The sequence below is a fragment of the Chlorocebus sabaeus genome, chromosome 9 (assembly GCF_047675955.1).
Source record: "Chlorocebus sabaeus isolate Y175 chromosome 9, mChlSab1.0.hap1, whole genome shotgun sequence".
NCBI classification, from domain to species: domain Eukaryota; kingdom Metazoa; phylum Chordata; class Mammalia; order Primates; family Cercopithecidae; genus Chlorocebus; species Chlorocebus sabaeus.
In genome coordinates, this window is record NC_132912.1 from 67,711,976 (window position 1) to 67,727,187 (window position 15,212).

Below are 15,212 nucleotides of genomic sequence, written 5' to 3' on the forward strand. Positions count from 1 at the left end.
CTTTTGTATCTTTAGTAGAGATGGGGTTTCACCATGTTAGCCAGGATGGTCTTGATCAATCCTGACCTCGTGATCTGCCTGCCTCGGCCTCCCAAAGTGCTGGGATTACAGGCATGAGCCACCGCACCTGGCCAAAAATAAACATTTTCTAAACATAACAGTAACAGAACAAAGGAAATTAAGCTTTAATAAGAAAAAGAGACTTTTTCTCCCATGTTCAATAGTCTTGAGAAAAGAAATAATGCAAATTTTAGTTAAAATGTCACCCAAGAAAGTAACAAAAGGTCTCATAAAAAAAAGAAACGGACTTTGTCTCTATTTCTTAATCATCTAACAGGAAGAAGCAGCAACTTTCAGTGCAAGCTACTCTCTTCTTTGATTTATAAATCAAACTCCCCCCAAAAATGGGTTATCGAAATTAATCTTGAAAAATTAATTTTTAAAAAGTAATTATAGCTATCATGTTTTCAACTCTGGTTACACTAGAATTTTGCTTGTAAAAATAGTTAAATGTTAAAAAAAAAAAAAGAAAGAAAAAAGTGGCAATAACTACAACTCAATCTTGTTACCTCATTATAATGTCGGCTACGCCTAGATTAAGTCAAGCGGAAGGTTAAAGTTCCTTGGTAAAATAGAAAAGAAAAAAAACAGCTGAGGTTAAGGGGAAAAAGTGGCACCTAGTTCATAAGAAGTCATATACCCTTTTTTTTTTTTTTTTGATGGAGTTTCGCTCTTGTTGCCCATGCTGGAGTGCAAAGGCGCAATCTCTCCTCACTGCAATCTCCGCCTCCCAGGTTCAAGTGATTCTCCTGCCTCAGCCTCCCGAATAGCTGGGATTCAGATGCCCACACCTTTTTTTAATTATAATAAATCAGTATGTTATACTAATTGATACATTTTAATATTTATACCAAGAATTCCTTATAAACCCAATTTATCTTTAAATAAAGTGTATAAATTCCATTGTGTCATAACTTAGCACAGATCTTCAAACCCACAATGATGTTACTGTGAGAACAATATACTACCAAATGTACACTTAACCATAAATATTGTTGTATTCCCCATAAGGAGCTTAAGTGGATAGTAATTCAAGTTGCAATTACCAATAAGAGGCCCAAACTGATTTGTTTATATGTATCACAGATATTTTTGTTTCAAACAAAATGAAATGATTCTTTTTAAGTTTCAACAACAAATATAACCATTATCCCCACCCACAGATGACACTGCCTAGAAATAGCTGTAATGCATCACTACAGCAAGGCACTAGACGAGTACAAAAACACTGTAGTGTATATTAAAATCATCTCAGAACAACCAATAAAACAAAAATTTCATGTAGGGAGATCATGGAAGACCTTACTGAGAACATAAGATTTGAGCAGAGACTTGAGAGGGATAAGAAATAAGAAAACCTGCATATATTCAGAAGAAAAGCATTCTAATGATAGAAAACTGCAATGCAAAAATCCTATGAGGCAGGTGCATGTTCAGCATGTTTGAGGAATAGCAAGGAGGTCAGTATCACAAAATGGAGTGGGCAAGAGGGAAAGTGGCAGCAGATGGGAGTCAGACAGGCAGCCAAATCAACAGTGATGTGCTCAAGCCAATACTGGCTGGAGAGCAGATTGCTGTACATTCTAGAACTTTGAATCAGCCAGAGTGGGAGTAATTTTACCAGTAAAACAGGCAAATGCTACAAATCAGAACCTTTTCCCCCTCCAGAGAGCCAATTTATCGTCACTACCTGTAGGCCCCTTGAAGAACTCTTGTCTTTTACTGAGTGAGATCAGAAGCTACTGGATAAGTTCCCTTCTGCCTGACGTCATCATTCCCACTGCTGAGTTATGACCACAGGTAAGAAAGAACAAAAGCAGGGAGACTAATTAGAAAGTTGTTAATATAATCTAGGTGAGATACATTGTTAACCTGAACCAAAGAGCCAGTGGTGAAACAATGAGAAGTAATCAACTCACTGTCTCACCACTGGCTCTTTTGTTCAGGCTCTGGATACAAAGAACTATTCTGATTTGCATCAGTAGGTAGCAACAATTACTAAGCCTCCTATCTAGAAATCAATATCTAACTCTAACCTAAACATGTCATTCCTGGTTCTGAATTAAGACTGTTAGTTGGATGTATAAAGTACTTCAAGAAGCTCAAATAACCAGGAGTCTTAGATGCACGTTACATATCTTCAGTTATTAAGGGTTCTATTATCATTCCAACTGATCAACATATACATGTATTGAACATCTATTATAAGACACTGCAGAGAACACAAGTAAAATCTGTAATCCAAGCCCCTTCCTCAAGGAGGTTACAATCTGAAGTTTAAACTAAAGCATCCATATATAAAAAGATAGATTCAACACAATGAAAGTATAAAATGTGTGGCAGGGCGAAGGAGTATTCTATAAATTGGAGAGGAGGAGGAAGAAATCACTGAACAGATGGGACTTGAGCTGTGCCTTGAAGGATGGATAGAGTGAGATGATGAGAAATGAACAAACGGAACAAGTAAGGGCCTAATAGGCAGTGGATCTGCAAAGTGAAAGGGCTAAGACAGAGGTGGGAATGCACTTGGTGATTAAGGAGTAATCTACTCATGGCATTCAGGAGCGTAGGGAGACAGAGGTTACAATTGGGAACTATGGAGACATATACCTGAATTCCTAATTTCATCACTTACTAGCTTGGGCAAGTTACATAGGACCTTCCTGTCTTTATTTCTTCAGCAGTAGAAATTATAGTACCTACTTTATAGGACTGGTGCACAGAATATATGAAATAAAATCATATACGTATGGTATGTCACACTACCTGAAAGTTAGTAAGCAGTCACTGGTTAGCAAAACCATTACTGGCCTTTTCCAGCCCCAGCTCCGGACCCTGCAGCCGCCAAGATGTTGATGCCTACGAAGAACCAGATTGCCATTTATGAACTCCTTTTTAAGGAGGGAGTCATGGTGGCCAAGAAGGATGTCCACATGCCTAAGCACCCGGAGCTGGCAGACAAGAATGTGCCCAACCTTCATGTCATGAAGGCCATGCAGTCTCTCAAGTCCCGGGGCTACGTGAAGGAACAGTTTGCCTGGAGACATTTCTACTGGTACCTTACCAATGAGGGTATCCAGTATCTCCGTGATTACCTTCATCTGCCCCCAGAGATTGTGCCTGCCACCCTACGCCGTAGCCGTCCAGAGACTGGCAGGCCTAGGCCTAAAGGTCTGGAGGGTGAGCGACCTGCGAGACTCACAAGAGGGGAAGCTGACAGAGATACCTACAGACGGAGTGCTGTGCCATCTGGTGCCGACAAGAAAGCCAAGGCTGGGGCTGGGTCAGCAACCGAATTCCAGTTTAGAGGCGGATTCAGTCGTGGACGTGGTCAGTCACCTCAGTAAAATTGGAGAAGATTCTTTTGCATTGAATAAACTTACAGCCAAAAAACCTTAAAAAAAAAAAATTACTGGCCAGGCACAGTGACTCATGCCTGTAAACCCAGGCCAAAGTGGGAGGATTGCTTGAGGCTAGGAGTGCAAGACCAGCTGGGCAACCTAGTGAGACCTCGTCTCTCCAAAAAAAAAATTTTAATTAGATAGGCGTAGTATTTTGCACCTGTAGTCAGTCCCAGCTACTCAGGAGGCTGAAGTGGGAGGGTCACTTGAGGCCAGGAGCTCAAGACCAGCCTGTGTAACACGGCAAGACTCCCATCTCAATCAACCAACTAACCAATCAATAAAAATGATTGCGAAGTGGCAATGGTTAATGGGTACAATAATTAAAAGAATGAATAAGACCTAGAATTTGATAGCACAACAGGGTGACTATAGTCAATAATAATTTAATTGTACATTTTAAAATAACTAAAAGAACATAATTGTATTGTTTGAAATACAAAGGATAAATGCTTGAGGTGATTTATCTTCAAGTCACTGGAAAAACCAAAAATTTTATAAGAAAAGTCACAAAAAGGGCTTTGTTTGGGAAGAAGATTCTACATTCTGGTTATGTTAAGTGATACCTTAAAAGCCAAAAGAACATGTAAAATACACACACAACCAAGACTGCAGCTCACTCGCTGATGTAACAATCAGTGGGAAGGAACACATACCAGCACTCACGAACACACGAATATTCCAAAGGCACAACTATTTCACTGAACATTCTTTACTGTAGTGAAAGAACAGATGAACATTTTGACTTGGTGACTCAAAACAGACCAAAAAGAAAAGATGTCCTCCTTTGGGGCATCTCAAAAACCTGGTTACAATAAAAAGAGACCATTAACATCAGCTACTTTATTCTTCTTATAATACAAATAAGACTGTAAAGGTTCCAGTAACATCATGGTATCTTGATAATGCTATAATTCTGACAGCATATATTCTAAGATAAAAGGTTCATTTGTTCAACTGGTTCTCTGTATATCCTGTAAATGTTAACAGTGAAATGTTGTGTTTTTTCCAGAATTGCTAATACTTTTAATACTTTTTGTATATACTTTCTGAATAACATGCAAATGAAAAAGTATAAACTTGATAATTTTTCACAAAATGAACCCACCCATGTAACCAATGCCTAAACCAAGAGACAGAATATTACTAGCACTCCAGGAGCCCCCTTCATATCCTCTGTCACTTTCCCCAAACCCCCAACAAGGGTAATCAATCTCCTGACTTCTGACACTATTGATTAGTTTCACCTGCTTTTGAACTTATATAAATGGAATCATGCACTGTTAGTGTCTGGCTTCTTTCGTTCATCATGTTATTTGTGAGAACCATGCATTTTTATATGTAGTTGTAACCTGTTCATTCTGATCACCGTTTAATACTCATTATGTGGTTATATCACAAATTATATACTTATTCTACTGCTGACGGGCACTTGGAAAATTCCAGTTTGGACTATTAGTCCTGCCGTGAACATTTCTGTCCATGTCTTTTGGTGAATATAGACATATAATTGTGTTTTGTATAAATCTAGAAATGGAACTGCTGAGTCATAGGGCATGCATGTGTTCAACTTTTGTAAATAACTAATGAACTTTTAAGGAAAAACTATTTTAAATCTTCATGGGGAAATATGAATGATTAATAGATTCATCAGAAGGTATGGACTCCAAAATTTCTTTCAGTGGGGAAAAAACTTATTGACGTAGGATAGTTGATCCACATCATTCCCAAAGGAGGCAATTTACTTTAGAATATTTTCACCAGCAATTTAGCATATGACACTTAATAAGAGAAGTAACCAAATCCATCTTGCCCATTCTGAAACTGATGATGCTAAAATTTTTTTTTTTTTTTTTTTTTTTTTTTTTTTTGAGACGGAGTCTCGCTCTGTCGCCCAGGCTGGAGTGCAGTGGCCGGATCTCAGCTCACTGCAAGCTCCGCCTCCCGGGTTCATACCATTCTCCAGTCTCAGCCTCCTGAGTAGCTGGGACTACAGGCGCCCGCCACCTCGCCCGGCTAGTTTTTTTGTAGTTTTAGTAGAGACGGGGTTTCACCGTGTTAGCCAGGATGGTCTCGATCTTCTGACCTCGTGATCCGCCCGCCTCGGCCTCCCAAAGTGCTGGGATTACAGGCTTGAGCCACCGCGCCCGGCCGATGATGCTAAAATTTAGAAACAACTAATGAGCCATTACTATCAATAAGATAAAGTAACAATTTTTTTCCCCAACATGTAACAGGAGAATATAAACTTTACGAGTCCGAACTTTGCCTGTTGTACTCATTTAAATAGACTCTTGGAAACTGAAAGGGACTTCAGAACTAGCCTAACCTTCACGTGATCATATAAAGGTCTCCTATTTCAATGAACATGCTAATAAAAATTCCTTTAATCCAAGAACAGAAAAAGAATATAGGCAAAAACTAAGAGAATCTGAATATAGTATGGACTTTAGTTAATAATAATGTATCAAGATTGGTTCATTAATTGTAACAAATGTACCAAAGTAATGTAAAATGTTAATAACAGAAGAAGGTGAGGGATATATGGGAATTCTGTGTCTGATCTTTCCCATTTTTTTGTAAATCTAAAATTGTTCAAAAATTTTTTTAAAGTCCAATTAAAACTCTGCAACATAATCTGCAGATTGCAACACACCTGCTAAACTCCTTTCAAAATGCAATCCAGATGCACTTTTAAAGCTGTTAGACACACATACCCACATACACATACACAAATATACTTTCTATCTATGGTCTTAGATACATAGATATATGAGGAAAGCATTCTATCTATGCCAATTTTAGTGTTGCTCCTAGCTTCAAAATTATGAACAAGGCTCTAACTTCTTTTTTTATTCCATCTAAGCCAACCTTTCTGAGTATATACTATAAGCACTTAGTGACTCATTAAGAAGCAATCCCGGCCGGGCACGGTGGCTCACACCTATAATCCCAGCACGTTGGGAGCCCAAGGCAGGCGGATCACCTGAGGTCAGGAGTTTGAGACCAGCCTGGCCAAAGTGGTGAAACCCTGTCTCTACAAAAATTAACCAGGCGTGGTGGTGGGTGCCTATAATCCCAGCTACTCAGGAAGCTGAGGTAGGAGAATTGCTTGAACTCGGGAGGCAGAGGTTGCAGTGAGCCGAGATCGTGCCATTGCACTCCAGCCTGGGCGAGAGAGCGAGACTCTGTCACAAAAAAAGAAACAATCCCCTAGTTATCTTCAAACAATAAAAGCATCCAAATTCCAAGTAAGACCGATACTCTAACAACCATATCTTTGTGGTTTAAATCATTGAGTCTTTGCTTTTACTTCAGGGGCCAAAAAAAAAAAGAGAGAGAGAGAGAGAAAGGAAATAGACTGTGCACCTTTCAACTAGTAGGGAAAACAAGCATCCCCTAATATGGTGTGAGACCTAGCAAAAGGAACCCTAGGAAAGGAAGCAGGAGACCTACCCTCTGGTTTCAGTAGTAGAACACTGATTTGCTGTGATCCTTGAATAACTCTGGTCCTCAATTTCTATTACCCTGACTGGTATTTTAACTGTAATAATTATTCCATGAATCTGGAGGTCCTTTCTTTCTTTCAAGGAACAGGGTCTTGCTCTGTCATCCAGGCTGGAGTACAATGGCGTGATCACAGCTCACTGCAGCCTCAAATTTCCTGGCTCAAGCGATCCTTTCACCTCAGCCTCCCAAGTAGCCATAACTACAGGGGCATGCTACACCATGCCCAACTAATTTTTTGTTTTAAATGGGGCCTCACTATATTGCCCAAGCTGGTCAGGCACTCCTGGCCTCCAGCGATCCTCACACCTCAGCCTCCCAAAGTGTTCAGATTACACATGTGAGTTACCATGCCCAGCCTATAAAACCTTTAGAGAATCCAATAATAATAGTAACATCCTGCCACTGAATGAATGCCTATACCCAGTGAGAAAGCAAAAGAGAAAGAGAAACGAGAGTCAGTGTGAAAGAGAAAGAATAAATGAATGAAAGAAAAGACAAGACAAAGAAGCTGGACTGCCATTATAGCTTTCCATTTCAGTAACCTTGTATTAGTAATCAATCATACCACTATACATACTGCAAATATTTACTTGTCAGTCAGCATTATGGCACAGGTCTTGGCTTTCCTGGTTTTCTCTTTAGAAGCCTATTTGAGAACAATTGTGGTTCTGGCAAGCTTATTTCTAAATACAATTTGAAGTTTGGTTCACCTATAGTAGCAGTTGGCAAACTTTTTCTTAAAGGGCCAAATAATAAACACTTCAGGCTTTATGGACGATATAGTCTCCGTTGTAACAACTAAACTCTGTCCTTATAGTGCCAGGGCAACCACAGACAATCTGTAAACAAATGTATATGTCTGTGTTGCAATAAAACTTTGTTTACAAAATCAAGCAACCATTTATGCTACAGTTTGTCAAGGCCTGTTCTACAGTAACAGGGGGCAGAAAAATCAACTGGCAATACAGATTTCATAAAACCACATGAGTTCACACCAAAATAAACTGTTCTGCTTGCAGGGAAAAAATGTTTATGAATCATGATTTTCACATACCTGCAAATGTTCAAGTTTCCCCTGCGTGAACAGGTCACATCACCAAAACCTAAGACAGAGCAGGAAAACACTCTCCCTTACATGGTTGTTATGACATACAGGGGATGTGTTAATTTATATAGGCAAAATTTACAAGATGACCTGCAAAAGTAAGATACCAGGTTTTAGCAACTTTAATGATAAACATAGAAACCCATACCCGATTAACCTCAACCATTACTTCTTCCATATATTAAGCCAAATTAATTAAGATAAATGCCAAGGTAACTGGCTTTCCTAGGAGAGCTGCCCTGTTTCCATGCAATCTAGTTGGTTTACACCAGCAGAGCCTTGGTCATCCATAACCTATTAAATTTCCAAGAGGCCAGAGTAACTGTTTGAGGTAGCACAGTTCTGATTTATTGGGGTTGTTTACCAATATGGTCTAATCAGGCTAAGATCAGATCTATTATCCCTTAGGGTGTACCATAGTAAAAATATTCTATTGTGCAACAGTCACCTCACTAAACTCATCCCCATGTTAGCTACCAAGTGTTCAATAGCAGGCTGGAGCAAAGAGCCAGCCCACAAGGATCAAGCAAGTGCCTTTTTAAAAACTAATCTTAAGAAGCTCCTCCACATGGCTTTGCAAAGTAAGCAAAAACCATGCCAAATAGTAAAAAAGGCACTTACTTGACTCCCACAGGCCAGCTCCACACTCTAGCAGCTAAGATGTCACTGGCATGGTACATGGAGAGTGAGGTGGAAACGATATCTTGCCAATCACTGATCACTGTAGGAATGGTAGTGAAAGACCTAAAAGAATAGAAAAAAGTAAAGTAAATGTCAAAGGTAAAGGCCCTCTTGAGCCTGCTAATGTGGGTACCTCAGCATATAATGCCAAAGAAGAAAGAAAGTCTGAAAAGACCTTGTTTAAGTCATTCTTAGCCACTAGTTATTACAGTGACCCTTAGGACAAGAGAGCACTTTTTAAAAAAATGACTTGTAACCTAGAAAAATCCAGATTGACTGTAAGAAACTCTGAAATACTTTTTTCAGAAATAAAGTATTACATATTTGGGTAGGGCGCAGTGGCTCACACCTGTAATCCCAGCACTTTGGGAGGCCAAGGGGGGTGGATCACCTGAGATTTGGAGTTCAAGACCAGCCTAACCAACATGGAGAAACCCCGTCTCTACTAAAAATACAAAATTTGCAGGGCATGGTGGTGCATGCCTGTAATCCCAGCCACTCGAGAGGCTGAGGAAGGAGAATTGCTTGAACCCGGGAGGTAGAGTTTGCGGTGAGCCAAGATCATGCCATTGCACTCCAGCCTGGGCGTGCAACAGGAGCAAAACTCTGTCTCAAAAATAATAATAATAATAAATATTTGATAATCACATAAGCTCAACAAATATAAAAATTGGGAGTTAGCTGGCTGTGTTGGTGTGTGCCTATAGTCCCAACTATTCAAAAGGCCAAGGCAGGAGGACTGCTTGAACCCAAGAGTTCAAGGCCAGCCTGGGCCTGGGCAACAAGCAAGACCCCAACTCTAAAAAACGCTGAGGTGGTCGGGGGGGACTGAAGTAACAGCTCGTAAACCAATTCTTTTATAAATATTTTTAGATTAAAGAAGAAAAAAATTGGCCATGCGTGGTAGCTCATGCCTCTAATCCCAGCACTTGGGAGGCCGCGGTGGGTGAATCACGAGGTCAGGAGTTCGAGACCAGCCTGGCCAAAGAGACCAGCCTGGCCAACATGGTGAAACCCCATCACTACTAAAAATACAAAAATTAGCCAGGTGTAGTGGAGCGCACCTGTAAACCCAGCTACTCGGGAGGCTGAGGTAGAAGAACTACTTAAACCCGGGAGGCGGAGGTTGCAGTGAGCCAAGGTCGTGCCATTGCACTCCAGCCTGGGCGACAGAGCGACACTCCAACACCACACACACATACACACACACAAAAAAAAAAAAAAATGAAGGAAGAGGAAAAAAATTTTCACCCCGTCTCTGTGCTTCCGGAATATAAAAAACTGACAGAACACTAACAAATAATGAAGAAACAAGAAATATTTTTTAAATTAAAAAAGTCTTAGGCTATCCACTAGTTTCAGGCTTTCCTAGTTTCAGAAACAAGTTTACAAACTTTAGAAACCTTGGAGCACTAAATTTTAAAAAATTCTGGTTCATTTGCCAAGTCACACAACTCTTTGGTAGGGGTTCTGTTTGAAAATGATTGGAAATCATTCCAAAACAAGAAAAATATAAAAGGCCCTTTCACATACCACTATCTCCTCTCCCCATACCTATACTTTTCACAGGTAAAATAATTTGTGAAAATTATTACAGAAGTATAATTTGTGTAATTAGCAAGAAAACCAGCACTAACAAGGCAGGCAGATCACCTGAGTTGACGTCAAGCGTTCAAGACCAGCCTGGCCAACACAGTGAAATCCCATCTCTACTAAAAATACTAAAATTAGCCGGGCCTGGTGGCAGGCATCTGTAATCCCAGCTACTCGGGAGACTGAGGCAGGAGAATCCCTTGAACTTGGGAGGCGGAGGTTGCGGTGAGCCGAGATCACGCCACTGCACTCCAGCCTGGGGAACAAGAGCGAGACTTCGTCTCAAAAAAAAGAAAAAAAGAAAAAAGAAAAAACTCTTCCATTACTGGAGGTCCATCCAGCACTCTTTCCCTTCAGAACCATGGAAGAAACAAATAGGCAACTAAGTTCTAATCATTCCTGAGGCACTGGAATCTATCAGGGGCAAAAGTATTTTTTCATTCTAATTTTTAGCCAAAAGACTATTGTACCACCCCTAACTAAAATATGCTTAAAATTGGTCACCATTTGTAACAATCTTCAAATTGTACAGATCTCAAATAATTTAATGAGAATGGAAGATTCACTGTTAATAGCATATCTGGCCAGACTTATATCCTGGGTGCCTAACTAACATTTTAATTTTGGCTTGTGTCTGCTTGCCTTAGCTATAGTCCCTGGAAACCACCCAATTTATTAGTGTTTCCCTTGCTGCCTCAGCATTTCTTGTTGATGCACTATAGCAAATCATTCGGAGGGACAACCTGAATGAAGCTCTGCCTTGTGTACTCTGCAAAAATGCTCAAACCATTATCAAGAATGTTGGAAATGAAAGACAACAGCATGAAATTGAGAAGATAAAAAATTTTATCAGAGATTCTCTTTTTAAAACAACAACTTCAAAGTAAGAATATACATTGACTAATACATACAGATTTATTATTAAAACAAATATTTATTTCACACCAACTACCTGTCTCAAAAAGTATGCCCCCTCATTTCTAGACCTTATTTTTCTTTTGCTTGCCCCATAAAACCACGACACAATTCAAGAACAGCCTTTTTACCATAAAAGGCGCACCTCCTTTTACAAAATAAAGCAGATAGTACCCAAATTGCAGACAATTCCAAACACACAGAAAAGAAACAATGAATTAATGCCAACAAATTTCCACCCACAGCTTTTCTGCACTTGAAACATCTGAGAATTTTAGTAACCCAGGCTTTTGTTGCAGCAGCTCAATTCCCCATGAGTTCACTGTATCGTGGCAGATGCTGCTCTGCATTTTGTACAAGACATGTTCATCTGTGTAATAAAACATTCTTCTTCTCTGCCTTCTCTCAGGAAGTACAAAGGATTTTCCCAGGAATATGATAAACGAGGACATTACACACCAAAAAAGGAAAACTGGCTTTTTGGAAAGTCAAAACAGCATTCCTAGTCTAACTTTAAAAATGACATAATAAATTCCTCTTTCCTGTCCCCCAGAATATTCAGCAAAAAGTCTGTCAGTCAACAGAGGTTTAAATATATGAAATAGAGACAGAAATGCCAAAGTAGTTAAAAATGAATGAACCAGAACCACATGTATCAACTAAATAAGGTTTTTCTTGCTTTTTGTGTGTTTTTTTTAAGAAACACAGTCTTGGGCCAGGCGCGGTGGCTCACGCCTGTAATCCCAACACTTTGGGAGGCCGAGGCGGGCGGATCACGAGGTCAGGAGATAGAGACCATCCTGGCTAACAAGGTGAAACCCCGTCTCTACTAAAAAATACAGAAAATTAGCCAGAATGGTGGTAGGCGCCTGTAGTCCCAGCTACTCGGGAGGTTGAGGCAGGGGAATGGCAAGAACCCGGGAGGTGGAGCTTGCAGTGAGCGGAGACTGCGCCACTGCACTCCAGCCTGGGCGACACAGTGAGACTCCGTCTCAAAAAAAAAAAAAGAAAAGAAACACAGTCTTGCTCTATCCCCAGGCTAGAGTGCAATGGCCCAATTATAGTTCATTGTAACCTCAAACTACTGGCCTCAAGTAATCCTCCCACCTCAGCCTCCCAAAGTGCTGGTATCACAAGTATGAGCCACTGTGCTGGCCTAATTTTTTTTTTTTAAGTATTAAGAGAAAAAAAAAAAAAAAAAGGCCAGGCATAGTGGCTCATGCCTGTAATTGCAGCACTTTGGAAGGCAGAGGCAGCCAGATCACTTGAGGTCAGGAGTTCAAGACTAGCCTGGCCAACATGGCGAAACTCCGTGTCTACTGAAAATACAAAAATTAGCTGTGTGTGGTGGTGCGTGCCTATAGTCCCAGATACTCAGGAGGCTAAGGCAGGAGAATCACTTGAACCCAGGAAGTGGAGATCACAGTGAGTTGAGATCGCACCACTGCACTCCAGCCTGGGTGACAGAGGGAGACTCCATTCCAAAACAAAAAACAAAAAAGATATGCAGAAGGATACATACAATGTAATATTTTATTTATTTTTTTTTTTTGAGACAGTTTTGCTCTTGTTGCCCAGGTGGAGCGCAATGGCATGATCTCAGCTCACTGAAACCTCTGCCTCCCAGGTTCAAGCAATTATCCTGCCTCAGCCTCCCGAAAAGATGGGATTATACACACACACACACACACACATATATATATATATATAGAGAGAGAGAGAGAGAGAGAGAGAGAGCGTGAGAACGAGCGCAAAAGGATAAAGACACTCATGGGATGGTAAACACCAAATTTAAGAGAATGTTACTTTTGGGAGAAAGGTCTATGGAAGGGTACTTGGGGGCAGCAATTATAATCATAATATTCAATTTCTCATGCTAAAGGTTGTACATTATATTATTCTACTTCTTTTTATAGACATGACACACTTCATAATTTAAAAATAAAAGATTTTTGTCCTTGTACGTCTGATTGAACATAATGTAACTTCCTTATAAACGACCACCCCACCTCCACCAAAAAAGAAAAAAAAAAAACCCTCAGGTGATGGAATGGCCTTTCCAAGCGAGCTCCTTTGACAGCATTCCCATCAGTTTACCTTCTGCCTTTTCTTCCACTAGTGTTATGACTTTCTAATACTGGCTGTGATGTGACCTTTGGATCCATAACTCAGGGTCTTGGCTTGTCTCTACTTTTCATCTTACACAGAATACCCATTTTAGGCAAGAAATCTATTATAGTTTCCTTTCATTTTCTACTTTTTCATGTTAAAAGCTCTAGAAATCATTAAAAAGAAAGCCATGGCCGGGCGCGGTGGCTCAAGCCTGTAATCCCAGCACTTTGGGAGGCCGAGACGGGTGGATCACGAGGTCAGGAGATCGAGACCATCCTGGCTAACACGGTGAAACCCTGTCTCTACTAAGAAATACAAAAAACTAGCCGGGCGAGGTGGCGGGCGCCTGTAGTCCCAGCTACTCGGGAGGCTGAGGCTGGAGAATGGCGTGAACCCGGGAGGCGGAGCTTGCAGTGAGCTGAGATCCGGCCACTGCACTCCAGCCTGGGCGACAGAGTGAGACTCCGTCTCAAAAAAAAAAAAAAAAAAAAAAAAAAAAAAAAAGAAAGCCATTAGCCGGGCGCTGTAGTTCACACCTGTAATCTCAGCACTTTGGGAGGCTGAGGGGGGCAGATCATGAGGTCAGGAGATCGAGACCATCCTGGCCAACATGGTGAAACCCCACCTCTACTAAAAAATACAAAAAATTAGCCAGGCGTGGTGGCGCGTGCCTGTAGTCCCAGCTACTTGGGAGGCTGAGGCAGGAGAATTGCTTGAACCCGGAAGGTAGAGGTAGCAATGACCTGAGATCGCACCACTGCACTCCACCCTGGGTGACAGAGCGAGACTTCGTCTCCAAAACAAAACAAAACAAAACAGAAAGCCATTATATATTCAAAGTTCACCCAACTTTGTGGCAGTTGGCCACACTAAGAACTCAAATTCATTCTGAATCAAACACCAATGCAAGATGAGATATTAAACTTAAAGAAAGCACCGACTGGAGTTCAGCTCTCCATTAAGTAAATGAATATTCCAAAATTCTGTAATATGTTACACTAAAATTCTGTTTTACTATCTCAACTGTGCTTAGACAGCATTTTTAACGTTTAAGTCACAGCTGAAAATAAAAAGAAAACAAGATTTCATTTTCTTTGGGTTTAAAACAATAAACAAAACCAAACTATTAACATCTATATCTATATCTAGGCAGATATTCACACAAAGTATACCCTACGGGCCCTCTCAAAAAAGAAAAAAAAACCAGAAAATCAATTTTTCCTGTCTATTCAGCAAGTGTCTAGCACCAGCACTCACAGATGAGGAAAAAGGGGGAAAGAGAGAGAAACTAACAGATCAAGACAGATATAACCTGGTATTCTTCTGTTTACAAAAAATGTAATTGCATCCAAAGCAAGTGGAAAACCTTCAATCTTCTCATTAGGTTTTTACTACTTCTTCCATTCTACTCTATCTTTAAGTACTTCTTTAAAGTATTCTGACATCTGTATTTTCTGTTTTAAAATGAAAAATAGTTTTTTATCACACTTGGCCACTTGCCACAGCCCTGCTTCATGGCAGCTATCAGAATTCTGGCAGTACAAAATACAGGATACAGTGGGGACAGAATGGAAATACACAAGATTAGTTCCAAAATAAACACTTCCAAAAATCTGCCTTCTTTGGAAATATATATATACAGAAAGAATCTACAGTTGGCAGCACCTCTTTTAAATAGTTCCTTTCTCTCTTCTGCAGTGTCCAGCATGGCCCACACTCCCACCAATCATGCCAGGTAGATGCCACTGTATCAATTTCTCAAATTTTTTTTTTTTTTTTAGAGATAGGGCATTTCACTGTATCACCCAGGCTGGAGTACAGTGGTGCAATCGACA

General features: G+C 40.3%; 2 protein-coding genes across 2 annotated transcripts in view; one reads left to right on the forward strand and one right to left on the reverse strand.

The window, feature by feature from the left end:
• The window catches only part of MCU (mitochondrial calcium uniporter), a 214,206-nt gene that overhangs the window by 182,363 nt on the left and 16,631 nt on the right, over window positions 1–15,212 (reverse strand). The gene's annotated exons all lie outside the window — the stretch shown is intronic.
• On the forward strand, window positions 2,895–3,407 carry LOC103216018 (small ribosomal subunit protein eS10-like). Its single transcript, XM_038009070.2, has one exon. It carries the CDS (start codon window positions 2,910–2,912, stop codon window positions 3,405–3,407), a length of 498 nt encoding a protein of 165 aa, XP_037864998.1. The 5' UTR covers window positions 2,895–2,909.

What these genes read in the sequence shown, in the direction of transcription:
- LOC103216018 (XM_038009070.2), top strand. Translation starts at nt 2,910, where the DNA reads ATGTTGATGCCTACGAAGAACCAGATTGCCATTTATGAACTCCTTTTT.